We start from the raw sequence: 23943 nt of genomic DNA on the forward strand, positions 1-23943 counted from the left end.
TTATCAATGAAAGTGAATTTTCTTTTGCAATCATTTGGAATTATTGTCCAAGCAGGTTTGTGTAACGGGTCCCACCTCGAAGGTGTTGCATCATGCTAGGCCTACCCTTAGCACAAAAAGGGTCCCCCCATAGGACATGCATCCGATTTGTTCGAATAGTTACTAACTCATGTCTTTTTCTTTTCCTCTTTTGAATAAATTGCAGAAATTCAATAACGATTGGTTTATTTAAAGCAGTCTTTTGCATTCTCAGGTAAAATTTCCAAAAATAGCTTTCCGGAAAAGCCCCATTATTACGCGATCCCGAAGTAAAGCTCAAAGGAATCGTGTAAACATGAATATTCAACCAGAATCATCCGATAAGACTACAGCGACTACACAGCCGGAAGTCACGAGTCCTGGAGTCCAGTTGGCCGAGTTACTTGCTAAGTTTGGGGAAATGGCCTCTGAAATGGCCACCCAAAAGAAATTAATAGATGAGCTTGTCAGTAGCGGGGTACAGCCGGAGCTTCCGCACGTAATACAACTGCAATCTGAACCCTTTGTTATTCCTACAGTTCAAACTACTGTTTCCATGCAAGATCCACCTGAAGGGACTTTCACCTACCCCACCGTTCATCTGCCATACACTTACCCTCCTAATCCTTCATTTTTCCCTACTCATATGCAAGGCCCACAACCTCAAGTCACTGCAAATATACCACCTAAGACACAAGCTTTTTATTACCCCACCACTGAGCCTTATCTGCCAGACCATTTTATTCAAACCAAACCAGAGGTGGGAGGATCCTCTGCTCCCATTGATGTGAAGTTATTAAAGCGCCTGGACCGTTTCGATGAATTCATGAGGAAGAGTCAGGTGCTGAACAAGTAAGGAGTTTTGGATTACGATGAGTTGTGTCTCTTTCCGAATGTGCAACTGCCTGAGGGGTTCAAGACTCCTAAGTTTAACAAGTACGATGGGACGGGTAATCCCAAGACGCACCTCCGATTATTTGCAAACAAATTGGGAAAGCCTGTGGACGATGAAAACTTGCCTCTAAGGTTGTTCCCCGAAAGTCTGGAAGGGGACGCACTTGACTGGTATTCAAATCTGAAACCTGAAGACGTAAGAACCTGGATTGACTTGTCCAAGGCTTTCGTAAGGCAATATGAGTATAATTGTGAGTTGGCACCGACTAGAACCACCTTGGAAGGAACCAAAAGAAAACCCTCCGAAAATCACAAGACTTATGCCAAGAGGTGGAGGAAAATAGCTGCCAAGGTGGAGCCTCCGATGACCGAGGAAGAAATCATCCGTACTTTCATCAAGGCCCATGATCCTCCATATTTTGAAGAAATTTTCCGTATGACTGGATGTTCATTCGCGGCAATTGTAAATAAACTTGAAGAATTTGACGACTTTGTAAGAGGTGGGAAAATTGTTAATGTATCTGCCCTGAAATCGCAAGTAGAAGCTTTGCAAGGGCGAGGAAGCAGTGAAAAGAAACCACAATTCAAAAAGAAAGAAGGAGATACAACCTTTGTTTGGAACCACAATCCTTCACCCCGACCCCGATACCAGCACAACCCAACCTACCAGCAACCTTACCATTACTACTCAAACCCACACCCTGTATATACTACCAACATCCACCACCCTCGACCTCGCCCAAACTATACTAACCCACCTTCAGCCCCTTTTCAAATTTCTCAACCAAATCCACCCCAAAACCGACCTCGACCTCCATTTAACCCAAGATTTCCTCCTCCAAATAGACCTGTTTACAATCATCCTCAACCTCATGAACCTTACAACCGACCCCCAAGCCGTACTTTTACCAATTTAGGTAGGCCTTTAGACCAACTGTATGACCAGTTAAGGGCCTCCGGAAAAATTGGCACAATACCACCTCCTACCTACCCGTATGGCATGCCCGTTTGGTATAACCCGCAAGCTGTTTGTGCGTATCATTCGGGGGCACCTGGGCATGCAACTTTGGATTGCAAGGCGCTAAAGCATAAAGTTCAGGATATGGTTGAGTCTGGAGAAATCGTGATCAGAAAGAGGGAGCCGCAAGGGCCAAACGTAAATCAAAACCCCTTACCAGAGCATGTTGGGGTTATTATGGACGATGCGGAGTACGAGGAACAAATCAAGAAATTGGCAATAGAAGCTGAAGTGTTTGGGGTCACGGACCAACCGTTTGTCATAGAGTTGCCATTCGAAGAAGATAACAAGCCTTTTGTCTTGGACCTCACGCCAGCAGAGAATGAAGCTTTGAAACCGGTAGTCATCGAATTCCCGAAGCAGGAGCCCGTATTAAGTCTGCAACAAGTGCCGTGGAATTACGATGAGCCTAGCATACAGATCGGGGAGAATTCAACCGCAAAGAAGGAAGTGTCAGTAGTTACCAGATCGGGGAAGACTGTAAATCCATTTGAGATTACTACTCCAATTCAAGCCAATAGTTCTGAGCCACCCATCAAACCAACAGTCACCGAGAAAGAAGCCGTGGATTTCCTTAAACGACTCCAGAGAAGTGAATACAACATAGTGGAAAAGCTAAGCAAATCACCTGCCCAGATAACCATGTTGGACCTACTTTTCTCTTCGGACGTGCATAGGGATGCATTGATCGACGTATTAACAAGAACTCAAATTCCGAGGGACATTTCTGTTGATAATTTTTCAAACGTGGTGGGGAGCGTATTATTCAACAAGCAAATTATTTTTTCTGACGATGAATTGCCGACGGAGGGCATCGGACATAATAGGGCGTTGTACATAACAGTGAGGTGCAATGGAAAAATGCTGCCTAAGGTGTTAATCGATAATGGATCCGCACTGAATATCTGTCCTTGGAGTACCTTAGAGAAACTAGGGTTGCAAGACGTCAAGCTGAGGCCTTCAGGGACTATGGTTAGAGGGTTTGATGGAGCGCAGAGGGGGCCAATAGGAGAGGCAGATTTAGTAATCGAGATAGGGCCCGCCCAATTTCAAATAAATTGCCAAGTCATGAACTTCCCGAGCATTTATAATATTTTACTTGGAAGGCCATGGATTTACAAGTCTGGGGCCGTGCCGTCTTCGTTGCATCAATTACTCAAGTTCGTGGTAAATGACAAACTAATCACTATCTTTGCTGAAGAGAACTGCCTGGTGATCACCGATTCTGGAGTTAAAGAGGAGGGTAGTCAAAGTGTTACCATGTCCCCTCACAGCACATCCGATATAGTCTCCGTAAGTTGGATAACCACGGAGGAACAAACTCTCTCAAAGGCCAGTGTAATGATGGCCAGAGAAATGATTCGTGGAGGATACAAATTCGACAAGGGGTTGGGGCGTGAACTGCAAGGGATCCTGAAGCCAGTGAAGATAGTAGAAAAGAGGGATACCTTCGGTTTGGGTTTCAGACCAACCGCCAAGGATTTCAAGGAGATGAAGGAACGTAAAAGAGCAGAAAAAGAGGGCCGGCAAAGGGTTTTCGATATTCCACCGCTACGGTATACTTTTCCCCGGCCAGCTGAAATAATCACATCAGAGGGTAATTCAACTGAAGAAATCGAGGATAGTTTGTCCCAACTGTTCATTGGGGCAATATTTGAAGACAATTTCCCGAACGAGGCCGAATTTCCTGACATCCCTGAAGGGTCGATTTCCAATTGGACAGCCGAATTTCTGCCTATTCGGAAGGAGTTTCGGTAAACTGAAAGGGGTTTATCATTCATATGAATTCATGAAAAATACTTTTGCATCTGTAAATAGCCAATGAAAACAATTTCCCGTTTGCGCATGTAAATATTGTTAAATTTTTATTTTTCACTTGCTTTCAATCAAAGGTCTTTATGAAAATGCACAAGTTGTTCTTGTCATGTTGTGTTGTCTATATCCATATTGTTTGTTCATTTGTTTGTTGTATGCTTATTTGCTTATTATCCCACATTCGTTAATTCTTTCAGATGGCCAAAAATAAAAATATTTGACCCTTTGGATATCACAGTTCTGGAATACGATAATGGCAATCTCTATATCACTCACGACTTGGAGGTCTGTGAATCCGAACTCCAAAGCGAGAGTGATAATGAGGAAGTATCCGATTCGTTTGCAAAGGATCTTGAACAATATGAGGAAAAACCGAAACCGAACCTGGAAGAGACAGAAACAGTAAACATTGGCACTAAGGATGAAGTTAAGGAGGTGCAAATAAGTATTCATTTGAATGAAAGGCAGAAAAAGGAGATGATTGAATTTTTGACTATGTTCCAGGATGTCTTTGCATGGTCCTACGACGATATGACGGGCATTTCAACCGATGTGGTAGTGCATAGGTTACCCACAGACCTTTCTTTTCCACCCGTAAAACAAAAACCCCGAAAATTCAAACCAGATATGAGCCTCAAAATAAAAGAGCAAATTGAAAAACAACTCAAAACCAATATCATCATTGTTTCCCATTACCCAATTTGGCTTTCAAATCCAGTCCCTGTTCCAAAAAAGAGTGGAGAGGTGAGAGTTTGTGTTGACTATAGAGACCTTAATAAAGCCAGTCCTAATGATGATTTCCCTCTACCAAATATTCACATTCTCTTAGACAATACTGCCGGACATGAGATTGAAACCTTTTGCGATTGTTTTGCTGGCTACCACCAAATTTTGATGGCAGAGGAGGATAGGGAGAAGACTGCTTTCATTACCCCTTGGGGCACATTTTGCTACCGAGTGATGCCTTTCGGTTTAAAGAATGCAGGGGCAACATATCAGAGGACCATGACAACCCTATTTCATGATATGATCCACCGAGAAATGGAAGTCTACGTGGATGATATTATAATCAAGTCTAAAAGGGCAGAGGACCACTTGGTTGATCTGAAGAAACTGTTCGAGAGACTACGGAAGTATAATTTGAAGTTAAATCCTGCAAAATGCGCCTTCGGAGCACCTGCGGGTAAGCTGTTGGGATTTATAGTCAGTAAGAGAGGCATAGAGATAGATCCAGCAAAAATCAAAGCAATTCGAGATATGCCGGTGCCAAAAATTCAGAAGGACGTGAGGGGTTTCTTAGGAAAGATCAATTTTATTGGGAGGTTCATCGGCCAACTAACTGCCACATGCGAGCCGTTGTTCAAATTATTGAGAAAGAATGTGCCGTTGTATTGGAATGAGGAGTGCCAACAAGCTTTTGACAAGATTAAAGATTATTTGTTGCATCCACCAGTCTTAGTGCCGCCCAAACCGGGCCGACCTTTGATTATGTATTTATCTGTGCTTGAAGGAGCAGTAGGGTGTGTTCTAGGTCAACATGACGACTCTGGAAGGAAAGAACAAGCCATTTACTATCTAAGCAAGAAGTTCACGCAGTACGAGGCTAATTATTCATTCATTGAGAAAAGCTGCTGTGCATTGGCCTGGGCAGCCCAAAAGCTTAGACACTATCTGTTGAGCCATACCACGTACCTTATTTCCCGGTCTGATCCTTTGAAGTATCTTTTGGAGAAGCCGATGTTGACTGGACGTCTGGCAAAATGGCAAATAATTCTATCAGAATTCGACATTGTGTTCACCTCACAAAAGGCGGTCAAGGGGCAAGCTATAGCTGATCATTTGGCGGAAAATCCAAGGGATGATGATTATCAACCACTTCGTACTTATTTCCCTGACGAGAGGGTCTTATTTGTAGGCGCTGCAGATGATATAAGTGAACAAAGTCCTGAATGGAGGCTTTTCTTCGATGGAGCTTCGAATTCTCTCGGAGCTGGAATTGGAGCTGTTTTGGTGTCACCCGAAGGGAAGCACTACCCTGCCGCTGCTAAATTGCAATTTGCTTGCACAAACAATATGGCCGAATATGAAGCTTGCATTTTTGGTCTCAAAATGGCTTTAGAAATGGAAATCAAAGAGTTGATAGCTTTCAGTGATTCAGATTTGCTCGTACACCAGACTTTGAAGCAGTGGATAACCAAGGATTCGAAAATTCTTCCTTACCATTGTAGTTTGCTCACTTTGGCCAAGCAATTTCAAAATTTAGAGTTCAGACATCTCCCGAGAGCCCGAAATGCATTTGCCGACGCTTTGGCCACTCTAGCCTCTATGATCCAGTATCCAGATGAATTGAAAATCGAACCAATCCAGATTCAACTTCAAGACAAACCTGCCCACTGTTGGGTTGCAGACGAGTCCTCTGATAATATGCCTTGGTATAAGGATATTAAGGAATTTTTCAAAACAGGGTCTTACCCTCGGCATGCTAGTTCAAAGGATAAGAGTTTTTTGCGCAGAATGGTTTCCAAGTTTTTCTTAAGTGGAGAAGTGTTGTACAAAAGAACCTCGGATCTGAACCTTTTAAGGTGCATTGATGAGGATGAAGCTCAGTATATGATGAAAGAAGTGCACAGTGGTGTTTGTGGACCTCACATGAATGGCCATTTGCTGGCGAAGAAAATCATGAGAACCGGATACTTCTGGCTTACCATGGAGCATGATTGTATAGACTTTGTCCGGAGATGTATAAATGCCAAATGCACGGTGATATTATACGCGCTCCACCCACTGAGTTGCATAGCATGACCGCCCCGTGGCCCTGTTCAATGTGGGGTATGGACGTAATTGGCACGATTGACCCGCCTGCTTCAAATGGGCATCGATTTATATTGGTGGCAATCGAGTACTTTACCAAATGGGTTGAAGCGGAGTCATTCAAACATGTAACGAAGAAAGTAGTGGCCAATTTCTTGAAGAATCACATCATTTGTCGCTTCGGAGTACCCGAGACACTGATTACAGACAATGCCAAAAATCTGAACAATGACATGGTAGATGGACTATGTGAGCAGTTCAAAATCAGACACCGTAATTCTGCTATTTATAGGCCTCAGATGAATGGAGCTGTAGAAGCCGCAAATAAGAATTTGAAGAAGATTATACGCAAAATGACTGAAAGGCATCGCGATTGGCATGAAAAGCTGCCTTATGCACTAATGGCATATCGGACTTCTATTCGAACATCAACTGGGGCAACGCCGTATTCACTCATGTATGGAATGGAAGCTGTATTACCAGCTGAGGTTGAGATTCCGTCGCTACGAATCCTTATGGAAGCTAAATTGGAGGAGGCCGATTGGTTGAAGCAACGACATGAGCAATTGACTTCGATCGATGAAAAGCGGTTCAACGCTATTTGTCATGGTCAGTGCTATCAGAAGCGTGTGGCCCGGGCTTACAACAAAAAAGTCCATCGGCGGGCATTTGAAGAAGGTGATAAGGTACTAAAGCGAATTTTGTCAATGCAAGATGAAGCTAAAGGCAAATTCGCTCCAAATTGGCAAGGGCCGTTCATTGTCCAAAAGGTATTACCTGGCGGAGCGCTCATCTTGGCAGAAATGGATGGACGGGCATTCCCTCAACCCATCAACTCAGATATGTGCAAAAAGTTTTTCATTTGATCATGCAAATTTTCTTTAGAAATTCATGCAAATGGCGAAATGCAAGTCAGGCCATCTTCTTTTACACTAAAAAATATTTTATCTCTACTTGTCCCCTTTGAGCCATCAGAATTGACAAATTTCGTTTGATCACCCTTGAGAATTGCAAACCCCACACTGGGGCAAATTTATTTCGAAAACGAAAAAAAAGAGACGAAAAAAAGAAAAAGAAAAGAAAAGAGAGAACCCCACACTGGGGCAAATTTAGTTTTCAAAAAAAAATGTAAAAGTGAGGAAAATGCAATGAAAAATGCAAAGAGAGAAAAGCTGATCAAACTGGGGCAAATTTCCCTCGGTTTTGGAGTTGTTTAAAAAAAAAAAAAAAAAAAGTGCAATCTTAAGTTATTTCACCTCTTATATCAAAATTTGCTTTCAAGCCTCAACTTTTCTTGAAAAACACCCCACCTGACCTCATTATAAAAGCCCAAAGTCCTGGCTTTCGTCACTTGCTGCATTTCCATTAGAAAATTTGTTAATCAACTGGCAGGTGATGTCCGTAATGTATTCGCCTAATTTTACAAGGGAAGTACATTTTACTGATGCCAGAAATCCTTAATTCATGTTTCTGAGTCGATCATGGTCGAGATATTTCAATCTTCTTTAGGTGAAAACCCGAAAGGGCGCCTCAAAAAAAAAAAAAAGAAAAAAAAAAAGAAAAAAAATCAAAAAGGGGTGGGGGCAACCTTGGTGAAAACCCGAAAGGGCGCCGAGGTCGGTTTTTCGCAACGGATGAGCACGGTAAGGGACAGCTGGTGACCTGGTTCATTTAGACTTTTCCTCATGTTTGTGATATTTCTGCCAGTATCGAATTCCGAAACAGATATACCCAAGTTTCGAATATAATATTGTTTGGCCAAACTTGTACAAACATTCTTTTACAAAATGTACTCTTATAAATCTTTTGGTTCCTCTCAATTATTTGTGTTCGACTGTTTGTGATTGTTTGTATTCTTTTGCATTCTCATTTTTGCCTGACATAGGAAATTCATTCTGCATATATCATTGTTTTATATGACATTTTCATGCATCATTCTTTCACCATTAAATTCGGATGAATGATAAACCCTAAGGTTTGGACAAAGATAGGGAATTCCATCATCTATCGCAGTGGTTAAAAAGTAACACGACTGCTACACGGATTTGGGTGAAGTAGTAAACACGTGCTTATCAGTCTCAGAATCTGAAAGGTTTCAAAGTTGCAAGCTCGACTAAGGTGTATGCCGCAAAACTAGAGGCAAAAGCATCACAAGACTCATGTTTACACGATTCTCAAAGCTAATCGGATCAAATGATGGTGGCGAGTCCATTACCACTTTTTCTTTTCTTGCAGGAACATTGCAAACATTCTATTTCTCGCACTTAAATCAACGTCGGAACTGGCTCCCCAGTAAGCAACGGTGAAGTGATAAAGTTGTTAACGAAGTTTGAGCATAAAGAACGACATCAGTTATCGTTTCAGTCACAAAAATCAAAACTCCCTTTTGCTGCAAAAGTGTGAACTACTTTCAGGTAAAAACTCAATTTATTGTTTAAACATCCCCAGTGAAGTCCCGTTTAAATTCTGTTCGGGTCAGTCCCGTTTAAATTCCTGTTCGGGTCAGTCCCGTTTAAATTCTGTTCGGGTCAGTCCCGTTTAAATTCCTGTTCGGGTCAGTCCCGTTTAAATTCTGTTCGGGTCAGTCCCGTTTAAATTCTGTTCGGGACTGTTCGGGTCAGTCCCGTTTAAATTTCTGTTCGGGTCAGTCCCGTTTAAATTCCTGTTCGGGTCAGTCCCGTTTAAATTCTGTTCGGGTCAGTCCCGTTTAAATCCCGTTTAAATTCCTGTTCGGGTCAGTCCCGTTTAAATTCCTGTTCGGGTCAGTCCCGTTTAAATTCTGTTCGGGTCAGTCCCGTTTAAATTCCTGTTCGGGTCAGTCCCGTTTAAATTCTGTTCGGGTCAGTCCCGTTTAATTTCTGTTCGGGTCAGTCCCGTTTAAATTCTGTTCGGGTCAGTCCCGTTTAAATTCCTGTTCGGGTCAGTCCCGTTTAATTTTTGTTCGGGTCAGTCCCGTTTAAATTCCTGTTCGGGTCAGTCCCGTTTAATTTTTGTTCGGGTCAGTCCCGTTTAAATTCCTGTTCGGGTCAGTCCCGTTTAAATTCTGTTCGGGTCAGTCCCGTGTTATAATTCCTGTTCGTTGGAATCTTTTGCAACCCAATAACACAGGTAAGTATTTGGCGTCTATTTCTTTGTCTCAAGTTTTTTCAAAACTCAGACAAAGAGGGGCAAACTGTAGACACCAAATTTTTGAATTAATTTTGTTTGTTTGGTTTTAGTGATAATTGGTTGATTTTTGTTTAGACGGTTTGCATTTTAGTTCATTTTCGTTTGTCTAGTTTTTTTTAGGTTTTTATTTTATTTTTATTCCCTTTTTAGTTTTTTGTAGTTGTTAATTTATAAGTTTTAGCGTAGATTTTTTTTAGAGGAAAAAGAGGAAAGTGAAAACAAAAAGAAAAAAAGGGGGAAAGAGAAAAGGAAAAAATGGTTTAATGCATACTGGCCTATTTTTGAAAAAAAAGTGAAAAGTTTGAAATTTGAAGAAAAAGTTTTTAGTGTAATAGGCATTATTTACTTTTTGATACATTTTAATTGTTTTTCAAAGAAAAGAGGAAAAATATATATGATTATTTCAGGTTACAAGCATTTGTGTTTTTGATTGCATTTTATTGTTATTTTTTAAGTAAAGAAAAGGAAAAAAAAGGAAAAAGAAAAAAATGGATGAAAAATGGAAGTTGTAATTGGCTGTTCAATATTAATTTCTGTTATTATAAATTTTTGTTTTTATCATTTATTTCATTGTTATTAATTTCTGTTTTTAATTAGCTAAAAAAAAAAAAAAAAAAAGAGGAAAATTGTTGCCGCAGCATGAAAGCTGCGGACTTACGCAGCTTGCAAAAGAAATCTGGGACGGCTCCTTGGCTGCAATTACTGGAGAAAGGACAATGGTTTTAGGGCTCCCAATTGATCATATAAAAGGTTAAGAAACAGGGCAGCCGCAAAGGGAGAGAGTCGGAGGGGGGACAAAAACAAGAAAGGAACGGCAAAAGAAAGGGAGAAAAACTAGGGGAGGGGTTTTTACGGCTGGAAGAGGCAGAAAAGGATTGAAGGCTGCGTGGGTTTTGAGAGGAGAGCTGAGAGTCTAAGAGCTTGGAAAGCTATAAACCTGAGAGAGAAAAAGGAGAGCTACGGGAGAGTGACGGGAAGCAAGCAAAACAAACGGCAAAAGAAAGAAACAAAAAGAGGGAAACGGCAGAAAATCTGGTCTCCAAGGTTGCAATTTTTCCAGTGAACGGCAGAAAAAATTGAACTCCCAAAATCTGGATTCATACGTCTCAACTTCATAGACAACAAAGGTAATCCCTTTTTGCTTCGTGTCTTCAAACAAACTCAGCAGTTTGTATGTTTTTTTCCTTTTCCATTAGGCTTTTATAAATCTTCAATCTGGTTCACAAGTTCACGGTAGGAAGTGGCAGGTTTGAACATGTTTTGATATATTGTGTTTATCTTGTTTTGATGTGCTGGGTTTGTTGTCGGAGGTTGGGATTGAAAATTGGGAGGTTGTTTGTCAGGAGAATCAGATTTGTTGGGTAGTTATTGATCATGTCCGTTTGGTCTTATGGGCTACTTCTTCATGTTTGTTCTAACGGTAGAGGTGCTGAAAAGTATAGAATTTCTGGACTAGATTTCGCATGTGGAAGTGTTGGATATTGTTTTATTGATAGAAATCTAAAAGTTCATGATGATGGTTGTTGTGATGTGGTTCATGTTTTGAAATCCATACGACAAAGGTTAGCTGTCGGTCTGATTTGGCATACAACCAAATTTGCATTTGCCGATATGTTCCCTCATCTCTTCGTTAGTTGTTTGCATCTTCGTTGTTTCTGTTTTCTTGTTCCCTGGCCTTGCGTGTGATTGCATAGAAGTTTATGATGGGGTCGATAAATTGTAGCAACCCGATTGTTTTCCCAGATTTTCTAAGCGCTTGAAACCAAAGTTTGTTCACTTTCTGCTTTATGGTCTCCCGACAACTCCCTAGTTTGTCATAGTCATAAGCCTGACCTTGTAAATGCCGAAGCATTGGTTGTTACAGGTTTATTTGCTGTATGTTTATGTCCAGTTTCCTCGTTAGAATGGTCTGAGTTTTATGAATAAATTGCTGTGCTAACAACAAAGTGAAGACCACTGATTTCATTCGCTTGTTCCAGATTCGCATGATCCTTTGTGAATAAGTCTTCCAGCACTTTCATAATCCCTAGCTAGTTTTTAGCCTGTCTAAATGTCTAAATTTTGTTTGTTTAGTTTAGAGTTTGAATGCTTGGTTAGGAAAATCTGATCAAAATTTGTTTTGGACATGAGTTGGCAAACGAAAAATGCAGCAGTTTTTCTTTCATTCATTTTTTTTTCGGCAAGCAAAAAAACTGATTTATTGGTTGTTCTTGGCATGATTTTGTTTTGTGAAACTGTATGGTTAATAAGTGCTAGCTATGTTAGTTAGAATCAAATTGAAAATGGTGCGTGAAATTCATTGATGAAATGATGTGATAGTTATGATAAAATGGTTAACACAAATTTTGGTTGCTCGAATGAATGGAAAAATTGCAGCAGTTTCGTTCTTCCAAATGTTAGAATTCCTGCCCAGAATTTTGTATGGAATTTTTCTAAGTTTTTTGCCTGCTTGGATGATGGTAATGATATAGTTGCTGTTTAGTTTAAAGTTGGGTTTTGGATTTGAAATCTGTTTCCGAAAACAAGTTTATGTTTGAGTTTGGTCTCGATTTGATGAAGGCATAGCAGAAATATGGCAGAGACAATTTTTCTTTCCGAGAGATTGCATGAACCTGCATGAAATGTTTCTGAAAATTGCGCTTTGGCCCCCCAAGTCTCCTTTCATTTCACTATGACCCAATTAATTGAATAATCTCCTCAATTTGATCCTTGGCAGTTTTAATTTTGCAATTTCAATGTTTTGCTTTGCTTCAATTAATTACCATGCTTTGCTTAAATGGCTCTTCGTTCATAATTTTAAGAGCTTTATGACCATATGAGCCTGTGTTTGCATGTTTTCTTTAATTTTTCCCAAATAAATTGGTACCTTGACCATTTCCTTTATTTTGGAGGATAAATAAGCCATTTTTCTTTCATTTGGACATCATTCCTAGGGAGGTATAACTTTCTTTTATCTTTTTGCCTCTCCCTATGTGATACAATGTGCTAAATGAGAGTTACATGTCTACTTGGCTTTCTTAAGTTTTCTTTAATTCCTTTCCTTTTTAAGTCTTTCTTTTCTTTTATTCAATGGGGTATGTGTACACCTCTTGGCTTGTAATAGATAGGGCATTGGAGAGCACTTTTGTCCATTTTTTCCCCTTCCCCCATTTGTTTTAGTTAGCCCATGTAAATATTCATTAGCTTTTGGTGTATAATTTGGTTTGCTATGTGTTTAATTTGCTTTATTAGGCTATTGCATCTAGTCAAGCATGCTAAGTGTTATGTGCTACGTGTTATAAGTGATTTTGCATGTCTATTTGCTTTATATATTCATAAATGGACATGATTGAATGAATGCACGTCACCACACTAGTCCAACGCTAGTTGTGGCTCATTGTCTCGTATTCCACTAGTCCAACGCTAGTAGGAATTCCTAGATATGGGCTAGTCCAACGCTAGACCCTTTAGGAATTTTCCCTTTTGTTGAGTGCATATTTTGCATGTTCATTTCATCTCATGCATTTTTTCTTAGTTTTTGTTATCATTTGGCATGCTCCTCGAATCCCTTTTCCCCTCATTTCTAGGTTCTTTGCATTTCATGCTAGTTATAGGGTCCATTTGCTTGCGAATCCCCTTCCGATAAGGAAAACGAGCGAGTGTGGCTTCAAAATAGCCTTAGCACGCTAGTTTTACCTTCTAGTCAAAGGGAAAATTAAAATCATAAAACTAGAGGTCATTCCCGTACCCGACCTAATGCATTCCTCTAAATTCATGCATTTTCATTTTCTCTTATTTTTCCCATCTAATTATATATTTTAATTCACATGCCATATTCACACACTTCTTTCACTTCTTTATTTTTCACCTCACACATTGCACCTATCTTTTTACTTATATATATTTGCTATTTTTGTTCACTTGCACACGAGCATTTATATTTTCATTCATTTGCACACAAACACTTTCAAATTGCACAACATGTACTTTTCTACACTTTGCACCCTTACACTCTTATTTTGAGTCCTTATTTGCATCATTCATGGTTTTCTATGAGGTACTTCTTATTGGCCTTCACAATTCATATGAATGGGACCACGAGCCTCATAAGAGACATTTCTTAGATTTAGGATTGCATTTCTCATTCATTAGTCTTTGTCCAAATTGCAAATACATACTTTGGGTAAAAAAAAAAATTAGGAAAATAAGGGTTAAATCACGCAACTAGCCTTGGCTAGGTCGAAGAGGTGACTTGGATTTTTATCCTTGCCTTCCCCTTCGTCAAATGTGACTCCCGAACCTTTTTCTTTGTTTGCGTGGACTAGGAGTCGTTCAAAAGGGTTTCTTACTTTTTTCCTTAAAAAATTCACTTTTTGGGTGATTTGGTACACCCTAACTCTATACCAAGTGGCGACTCCATTTTCCATATAAAAAACCCTTTTTGAACTATTTTTCTTGGGTCAAATCGTCGCATTTTCAAAAGTCCCATTTAGACCCATTTTTATTTTTATCAAAAAAAAAAATTCACTTTTCCCAAACCAATAAAATCACAAAAACAATCATTTTATTTTTCCAAAAAAATGGGGCGCGACACAATGCTAATAAGGTTATTTAGAAATGAGTTAGTCTAACGCTAGACCCGTAGATCGTTCATGCGTTAGATTCATCTCTTACGTGACATTTATTACATTTTCATGCACATTTTTCTTCTCTCATTTGCATGATATTTCCTATTATATTATTCTCTACCATCTACCCTCTATATATGTTGATCATATTATTTAGGATTGCCCCTCATTTAAGAAATTACAAGATAATTTAGTTCATTTGCTTGACTAGATTAGGAGAATTGCTCTTTGGACATGGGAAATGAGCGATTATAACTTTTAGTTTAAATATCCCATTAATCTCTGAATAAGAAAATTATGTCACGAGTTTTTGCCTCCCGTAGCCATTATATTGCATCCCTATTCTTTGGTCACTTATATCTAGAAATACAATATAATTTTCTTTTCTTTTTTTTGAATTTCATTATTCACATACTTATGATCCTTTCAAAGGATTATTGTGGTTCTCGCAATTAATACGATTGATATCAATTAAACCCTTGAATGGACATTTTGTCATTTTCGATATTTTCTATAAATTTAGATTTGCATTCATGTAGGAAACATCCAAACGTGATAAATTTAAGGGTTAGATTAAGAAAATTTTAATAAAACCTCGCAACTAGCTTAGACTAGGTTGAAAGGGTACCTTAAATTCGAGTCAATCGAACCTTGGCCTTTCCTTTCTTTAATCCTGATTTCCGAACTCATTTTATCTTGTTTTTATAGACCTGAAGTTGTTGAAAAGGGTTTTATTCTTATTTTTGTTAAAAACATTTTTGGGTGACTTGGTACACCCAAAGTCAATACCAAGTGGTGACTCCTATTTTTCTTAAAACCCTTTTTAAACTCAATTTCGGACCCAAACTGTCGCATTTTTAAAAGTCTCATTTTAGGTCCTTTTCACTTATTTTTAAATAAAAATCACATCTTTTGTAAATACAATTTTCACCGCGAAAAATGGGGCGCGACAACTTGGCGATTCCACTGAGGAGTTAGTGAGTCCAAGCACTTGATTTGGTTATCTTTTCTCTTTCTAACCCTTTTACTTATCATATTTGGATGTTTTAGATTGCATTTTTCTTTTTAGGGTGTTTTGCATTTCACCCTCGTAGTCGTTCCTCGTTTTCGTGTATGTGATGAATAGTTTATTTATTTACTTTTGTTTATTTATACTTACTCATATTGCACTTTGCATTTGGGGATGGGAAACGATATTACCCTAGAGCCTTCGTGCATATTTAATGTTATTACTCCTTCCCCTTAAAGGAGCATTTCATACGTGCATACGTTATTCCTTTTAACCCTTTATCTTATTTTATTTTAGTGGATATCACACCACTCCTCCCTATTAGAATTAGGATCGGTCTACTTGGACATGGGGCCGTGGCACGACATGAATGTAACAATATTTGAGAGATCACTCGAGCCATCGACTAAGGGTTTTGGGATTGGTGACCCTTCGCCCTTTTGTTTGAAGATTTGGGGACCTGGCACTTTATCGAGTCAAAATGCATTAGTGAATTCAACCTCATGCATTCATTTAGAAATCACCTAGGATAGAGCGTTCATATACCCTGTTAAGAATACTAGACACGAGGGGAGGGATTCTACCCTTCTTTCTTTTTCATTATTTTATATTTTTGTATTATTTTATTGCTCCAATATGTTATGTGTCGTTTATCAAATAAACTAACCATTGTTTTATTTTTTCTTATATTGCATTCATATGCTCTAAAAATAAAAGTTCTGTCGTGGTACTCACTTAGGGTAGACCACCTTTTGTAAATAGTACGTTTAAATTTCAGTCTATCGCATTAATACTATGTATACATATATGCATGTCATTTTAGACTTGTCCCGATATCTAAATGGGACACTTTTAGATAATGTTTCAATTATCGTTTTGCACATTTATTCACTTTAATAAACCGTCATCATGCATTAACCATAGAGAGAATGCCACTTAGGGAATCCCATATTAGAAATAAACTATCATTTTATTTTGGATATATAATCCAATAAAACTTACACGTTTATATTTTTGTACCATCTAAAAGGGTAGTGCACAAGATAAGGTAAGATCCGATCCTGTCCATAATGATGACATTAAAGATGATGGAGTAACTTTTGCACATTAGAAATGAGTTTCTAATATTCACTTTTTGGCCGTTTTGTCAAAGTTGGTAAAATCCCTTGCATAAGGACATTAATTGAAGAAATTCACAAATGATTCCTTGTTGTTGGGATAATAAATATATTGATGCCAAATCTTAATTTTAGAAAACTCATAGATTAATGCATTGCAATTAGAACTATGGAATTTAGGACTACAAACGAGTTGGCAATCCATTCGATTTTTGAACGAACCATCAATTTCGTTATTTCATTTAATCAGTTTATATTCTTTTAGGGTTTCGATCCATGCTTCATTAAAGAAACTAGTCGAGACTGTGGCGACCCCACTTTCCCCTGAGGCGAACCAAAGGGTTGGCGGGCCGTCTGCCCAACTCTCGCCAGGACTCACGCGAGCAATCTAACCCGAATCCTTTTGAAGAATAACCTAACCTATTACAAAACAATTTTTCCCAAATAGGATCATACCTAAAGCCCCATTAACTTCAGAGATAGCAATGATAAAAATAACCAGTCGAGGCCCTTAACCGACCTACGTGCTACGTACCGAAGTATAAAGTCGCACCAATCCGGATAGATACATACATAAATCCCAAATACAAACTTACAAAACATGTAATCGAATTAAAGTTTACACATTTTCCAGCTTCAAGTGGCAATCCAAAAAGGAAAACTACATTATCCCAAATAACACATTACAGCCCACAGAATAAGTTATAGGATTCAAATATAATCCAAAAGGAAAACATAAGTAAGCATCCAGCTTTCAGTTTCCAGAACCTGTTAAGGAAAACAATAAACGTGGGGTGAGCTAAAGCTCAGTGGTGCCCCAAAACATGCAATCACGTAATAACAAACATCGGATAACAATTTAAACAAATTTAATCAATTAAGAAAGCGTATAACAGCACAAGGTAGGATACAGGGGCTCTCGGAAGCCATTCTCCTCGCTTGATCAGATACCCTCGTAGTTGACCCTCCGTCAACTTTCACTACTTATAGTCCATGTAGATCCACTTATTTTAATCCTAACCCGTCACCGTTCATACCTCTGCATCGGGCCCGAACTTCATCTACCGACGCTGTATACTCGAGATATACCCGTAATAAATTTGTCGAGTGATTCATCCAACGACGTTATGGTAGTTGGATTCACGAGTCGAGGGATTCACCCAACGACGCAACTACATTTAGATTCACGGATTTATATGTTTGGTAGTTGGATTCACGAGTCGAGGGATTCACCCAACGACGCAACTACATTTAGATTCACGGATTCATTAGAAAATGTTTCACACACGTCACCACTCGAACGGTTAGTGCGATAAAGTACACACTGCTCACTTCGATGGATCAAAAACCATTTATTCCATTTTGACAGTTATCACATAGCGAGTTGATAAAGCACTTAACCACATAGGCATAAAACAAGCAGGGACACTCACCAAGAGTGGAGTTCAGAGTTCAAGCTGGGATTCAAAATTCCACGTCCTCGCTATACCCTAGAAAACCAGGTTTTAAAACTATAAGTGTTGTTATACGGGTTCTTGGTTTATAAATACAAAGTTATCTGGTACATAACTAGTTTATCTACTCCAAATAAATCAACAATTTCCCTAGAGTTAAACTGATGAAGGTGATGAAATACTTCGTAGGATTTCTTTCTTTCTAGAGGTGCAAACCAGAACCAGTTTGCTTTGAATAAGATTTCTTGCCAAACAAGTTTTCTGCGCTTTTTATTTAGAATTATTAAAATCAAGTTTGACCATTAAAGTACAAATATAACACTTTCAATTTCTATTCAAGTTCCAGGTTTATAACCATAAAGGTTTATCGAGTATATAACTAGTTTATCGTTTCGAAGTAAATTCAAAGATCTACTTAGGTTGAAACTCGGCAAAAGTAGTAAAAATGTTCCTTGTAGTTTTCCTTATAAAAGGTAATTAGTATTATTTTCTTGAGATAAACCGACAAACTACTTAATATCAAAACTAGAAAAATACTTCGAAAGATTTCTTTCAAGCTATGGTTCTTGTAAAAATTATTACTAAACTATTTTACCTAAAATAGGGTTTCTTGCTGAGCAAGTTTCTCATGCTTTTCACTAGAATTATTAAAACTCGTATTTTGGAACTTTTTCTACAGACAACTATCCAAGGCAGGTACCAGGGGCAGAAAAGGAAGTAATACGTAGTCTAGGGTTTTTCGAACTAGAAGAGTCATTTTCCTATAAGGAATAAGATTAATTTAACCAAAAGAATAAATATCGAGTCGGCAAGGTGTAGGAAATCCCTACACGAGCATTTCAAATTTTAAAGTACGATACTAAGTTTTATCGTTTAACACTAGACGAAGATATATTTGAAAAGCTTTACTCAAAGCTTTCTAGAATTCACTGGGTCGAAACGAGTTTCACAAGCACGCAATATTTCAGCTCTACAAATTTTGTAACAATCACATTTAATTTAACAGTGTCACTAGGGCTTCGTCAATCATTAGCCCTAGGTTTTAACAAATTCATTTTCAATTGAAACGAAATATATAACCAAGGCTTCGTCAATCATTAGCTCTTGGTTTTTGGCAAACTCATAGCACATCTCAACTTAGTTGAAATAAATATATCAGCTCCCAACAAGTCCAGCAGTTCAATTTCACCACACTTAAACACTTATATAAAATCATTTAAATGGCTAAGGCTTCATCAATCATTAGCCTTTGACAACCATCAGTTCGTTTTTATAGCAATAAAGCTAACATTTCAAGTGTTTAAATTTACTAACAGGTATTTAAACCAAGGACCAAATTTGCAACAACCTCATACCCAAGTATTTGATCCAAAGCCAAGAAATTTCATCCATAGTATCAAATTGTCACCCCAAAATTCAAATGCATGACCATCTCAAGGTATTATAAAGCGATATCAACAATAATATAATCTTTCACAGCCCCAAACTCTATAAAGAAATCAATAAGTAATTCCTTATCAAACTCGGCTAAGGCTGGAAAATTTTCCAGGTTTACACTTCATCATTTCGATTCAAACTTCCAAAATATCCACTGTTTCATAGTTAAACAACTTATATATCTTAAAATACACATTTTTCATGCATTTCGAAACCATTGTACTCCAAAAAAAAATCAAAAATTAAGTTAACATTTCCAATCCAAGTCTCTCGGTTGCTAATAACATTTCCAGCATTTACATTTCGACATTTTTGGTCCAAATCTTCCAATATAACAAATGTTTCATAGCTAAACACTCTCACAGCTTTTAAACAACATAATCCGGCACTTCCATACATTAAGCTCCAAGGAAAAATAAAATAAAAATCCAGAATCCAATTAAAATTTCCAAAACTAACTGAGGAAATCCCTGCTCAAGCCTCTCGGCTATCAAGACTTTTCCAGCATTTAGAGGTTTATAAATCCAACTTTTCCTTAACTAAAACATGGTTTTAGGTTCTCAAATTTGTCATGCATTAACTTATCTTAACCAATTAACACTTCCAGTTCGGAATTAAATTCAAACAATGGTCATAAACCTCAAAATTTCCAGGTTCAAACCTCACGGCAGTTCACAAAATTTTCCAGCAATTGTATGTTCTTATTACAACTTTTTCCTTGGCTAAAGCAGAGTATTAAGGTCTCAAATTCAACATGCCATCACTTAACTAATTTGTTAACATTTCTAGCTCAAGAATTAAATTCGATTAACAACGAAAATCATCCAAGATTTCCAGAAATCTTCCAACAAGCCACGGATGATCATGCATGTAGCAGATTTCTATCTCATTTTATTTTTCTGGTTTAAACCCATTAATTAACTACACGCAAGGCTCAATTATCTTGTTATTATCTAGTTAGTTATGGTTATAAGCTTAAAGCAACAAGATTAAACCAAATGAAGCTACATTATTCAAGACAAACTCTCGGCAGAAATTTTCCATCGAAACAGAATTTCCTAAGCTCCTTAATTCATCAATCAGCTACATAGAATTAACATGCAAGGTCCTAGACATCTTAATCATCAAGTTTTCACTCGGCTAATTACACTTGGTGCTCAGATTGTCACAGGAAAACAGAAATAGAGCTGCATTTCCAAACCAGTTTCTCGGCAAAAATCATATGCCACCAAAACAGATTTTTCTAAGCTTTGATTTCATCATCCGACTATCAAAACTCAACATGCAAGGCTATAATCAGCTTAAACATCCAAGTTTTAATTAGCTAAACACGGTTTCATGCTCAGATTGTCGAAATTAAGCAGGTTACAACTGCATTTTTCATCTCAAGCTCACGGCAGAAATCATTTCCTCCAAACAGATTTCTTTTCCTTTGATTTCACCGTCCAAGTGCTTAACCATCACATGCAAGCTCTTAAACAATCTCATTTATCTCTAATTAGCTAGTCTAGGACCAGAGTTTACCTCAGCTTAAGGCTTAGCTCACACGACAATCAGCTGCAAAATTTTCTTCCTCTCGGCTATCCAGAAATTGCAGCCCGCAAATCTTCCTCCCCCTTGCTCAAACTTGTGGCTGGATTGGATGAAGTTTGGCTCTCAGATCTCTCCATCAACTCACGGACAGAATGAAGAATGAGATGGCAGCTCTCGGATAGTAAAGGAAGTATTGAAGCTCACACGATTATCTTTTGCTCTCACCCTTTCTTCCCTCAAGCTCACGGATAGACCAGAGAAGATTCAGCTCGCAGCTTCCTTTTCTTCCCTCTCGGATTGCAGAGTGCGGCTCAGTCTCTACCTCTCTCTCTCTTGGTCGATGATCACGAGGTGAGGAAGAATGGCGTGAAGTAGTTGTGGTAGCGGCTGGAATAATGAAGTGATTTGCGGTAGCGGAGGTTGAGTATATGTGTAGAGGAAAAAGATTGCACTTCGGCAGAAATGGAAATGTGGAATGAGCAATTGTATCGGAAGTGTTGTAGTGGTTTAAGATGCGAAATGGAGGTAATGGTATAAGGTGCTGCGGTTTAGGAGCAGAGGTTTCGTGTAAGAATCGATTGCGTATAACATTGGTGATAGTTACGGTGATTTAACTTGCGGTCAGAGGTTCCGTTTAGTTTGCATGGAAAGGTAAGAGTATTTTAGTCTTTTCACTATGCTCCCTAACCTCAACTTAATTTCTCAATTCCAACTTAATTCTAAAATTATCCTCAAGTGTGATTTGAACGCCTAAATATACCCAAATATACTTAAACCATTTTTATCGAATATTTATCGATTACAATTTAATATTAAGGTTCCTAGTAACTCTTATATTATTTAGCGATTAAATTAGTTATTAGAATTTTCAATTATTATTTCTCAAGAAATAGAGATAGTCTAACTCGAAATTTATTGATTTAATAATATAAAGTCAAGTGGAATAATAATTTAATCCAAGGGTGTCAGTTTGCACATAAAAATTATTTTTACGCACTTATTGTGAAAACAAAGAAGGATAAGACTATAATTATCGAAATTTTCACGCCTTAAGTATGTTTAGTATATTAGTATCATATTTATTTAAAATTCATTGGTTTTCATCTTAACGCGAAAATTCCTATTAACATTTAACATTATTAACTATTAAAACTAGTTATCGGAAATCAAAGAATTTATTTTGAAGTAATAGAATTAATCCAACTCAAGAAATATTAATTTAGTATAGCAAAACCGAATAATTCAATATTGGCACAATTATATTATTTATTACATAGAAATTATCTTTACACTTTTATTTCAAAACAATTAGTTACAATACTAGAATTCAAAGAAATTAATTATTAGATCAATGAAATAGTTTACCATCGAAATATGAAGTTAATGTAACAAAACTAAGAAGTTTAGTAGTTTAGCAAAATTCTTTTATTCTGCACATAACGTTTATTTCTACGTACTTATTTAAAAACAAAGGGGACTTAGTGCTAAAATTTATTAAAGAATTAAAAATGCAAATAAAATATGCACTGATATTTATATGTCTATTTTCAGGGTTCTCACAGAGACATTACAATCTTTTCAAGAGTAGGTTCTTTTATACTAAATTGACTTTTGACATCTCTTCTTGTGCCAACCAAAATAATCAATCCATTCGGACTTTGTCCTCATTCTGTTAACTCAAATGTTTCCTGCCATTTTAATTAACCAAATTTTTAAATTGCTTTTTAGTTGAATGCTAGTAAATTGATCGGATCCATCAGCTATTGTCTAGTGCCTACCCTAGAGGATTGCATTTATCATATTAGTCCAACCCTTGGTAGAAAAGGGCTCCCCATAGGACATGCATCCAAATTCTTTAAATACTTCCGAACTCTTATCTTTTTTCTTTCTCCTTTTCTTCTTTTGAAATAGAAGCTCGGCAGGTCTAGTCGAGAATAAATTTTTGAACTAGTTTCTCCTCTACTATCTCAAGGATTCTTGAACATAGCTTCACGAAGGAGTCTTATTATCACTAGGTCTCGAAGTAGAGTCTTGAGACAGTCTGTAAATATGAGTTCAGTGCCAGAAACTTAGAAAGGATCTGCTATAGTTGTGTCATCGGATTTGACTGTTTTGGGAGTTCAGTTAAGTGAGGTACTTGGCAAGTTTAATGAATTGAGTGCTGAAATGGCTACACAAAAGCGGGTAATTGATCAATTGGTTGCAAGCAATAGTGGTGGTGATGTCCCGAACGATTAAGAACCTGTCGACAATCACTCACCTGCACAAGACCATCAACCACCCCACACATCTAATATCCAAACAACTTTCCTTCCACCTTTCACTAATCCTCTTGAAAATACCTTCACCTGATTGAATTCAGACCTTTCTTATGTGTATCCAAATTACACTTTAATGAACCCAACTACTAGTCAAATCCCTCAAACCATTCCACAAGCCAATCTGAACACTCCCCCCAACTCTCAGGGACACCATCACCACATTACAGAACCTTTTGTGTGAGATACTGCATCTCAAGGAAAGACAGCGATGGAAGAAAAACCCGTACCTATTGACAAGGGCTTGTTGTGAAGGTTGGATCGATTCGATGAATTTATGAAAAAGAATCAAGGATTGAGCAGGCATGTTGGGTTGGACTACGATGAATTGTGTCTTTTTTCAGATATTCAGCTGCCATTGGGATTCAAATCTCCAAATTTAGTAAGTATGATGGAACCGAAAATCCTAAGATGCATTTCAAAATGTTTGCCAACAAGTTAGGTAAACCCGTGCATGATGAAAATTTACCTATGCGTCTATTTCCGAAAAGTTTGGAGGGAGTTGCCCTAGATTGGTATTCAAAATTGAAGTCTGGAGAGGTCAAGACTTGGTTGGATCTGTCAGCAACTTTTGTAAAGCAATATGAATTTAACTGTGAGTTGGTACCGACACAAACAACACTTGAGGGTAAAAAAAGAAAACCATCGGAAGACCACAACACCTATGCAAAGCAGTAGAGAAAGTTAGCTGCCAAAGTGGAGTCTCCTATGATTGAGGAGGAGATTGTTCGTACTTTCATCAA

The 23943-nt window shown here is 38.0% G+C and overlaps 1 protein-coding gene and 1 long non-coding RNA gene across 3 annotated transcripts; one reads left to right on the forward strand and one right to left on the reverse strand.

Annotated features, from left to right (window-relative positions):
* Positions 1 to 334: 334 nt before the first annotated feature.
* On the forward strand, positions 335 to 7561 carry LOC140037836 (uncharacterized). The gene is made up of 7 exons (XM_072082978.1): positions 335 to 517; positions 1859 to 2146; positions 2294 to 3577; positions 3998 to 5712; positions 5788 to 6456; positions 6543 to 6899; positions 7008 to 7561. The coding sequence occupies exons 1-7, from the start codon at positions 335 to 337 to the stop codon at positions 7420 to 7422; spliced, it is 4911 nt and encodes a 1636-aa protein (XP_071939079.1). The 3' UTR covers positions 7423 to 7561.
* A 9439-nt stretch (positions 7562 to 17000) lies between these two features.
* Positions 17001 to 21379, reverse strand: LOC140037645 (uncharacterized). Of its 2 annotated transcripts, XR_011841587.1 has the most exons (3): positions 20874 to 21379; positions 17892 to 17948; positions 17001 to 17226 (listed from the first exon to the last, which is right to left on the reverse strand). It is a non-coding gene; the product is annotated as an uncharacterized lncRNA (long non-coding RNA). The 2 variants fall into 2 exon arrangements; XR_011841588.1 differs by lacking the exon at positions 17892 to 17948.
* Between the last annotated feature and the right edge of the window lie 2564 nt (positions 21380 to 23943).

The sequence above is a fragment of the Coffea arabica genome, chromosome 3c, assembly GCF_036785885.1.
Source record: "Coffea arabica cultivar ET-39 chromosome 3c, Coffea Arabica ET-39 HiFi, whole genome shotgun sequence".
NCBI classification, from domain to species: domain Eukaryota; kingdom Viridiplantae; phylum Streptophyta; class Magnoliopsida; order Gentianales; family Rubiaceae; genus Coffea; species Coffea arabica.

Excerpts from the sequence above, each read along its gene's own strand:
- LOC140037836 (XM_072082978.1), top strand. The coding sequence starts at position 335 with ATGAATATTCAACCAGAATCATCCGATAAGACTACAGCGACTACACAG. Across the intron at positions 5,713-5,787 it reads GAATGGAGGCTTTTCTTCGA|TGCTAAATTGCAATTTGCTT; the intron begins TGGAGCTTCGAA and ends CTACCCTGCCGC. Across the intron at positions 6,457-6,542 it reads TACTTCTGGCTTACCATGGA|CATGACCGCCCCGTGGCCCT; the intron begins GCATGATTGTAT and ends TGAGTTGCATAG.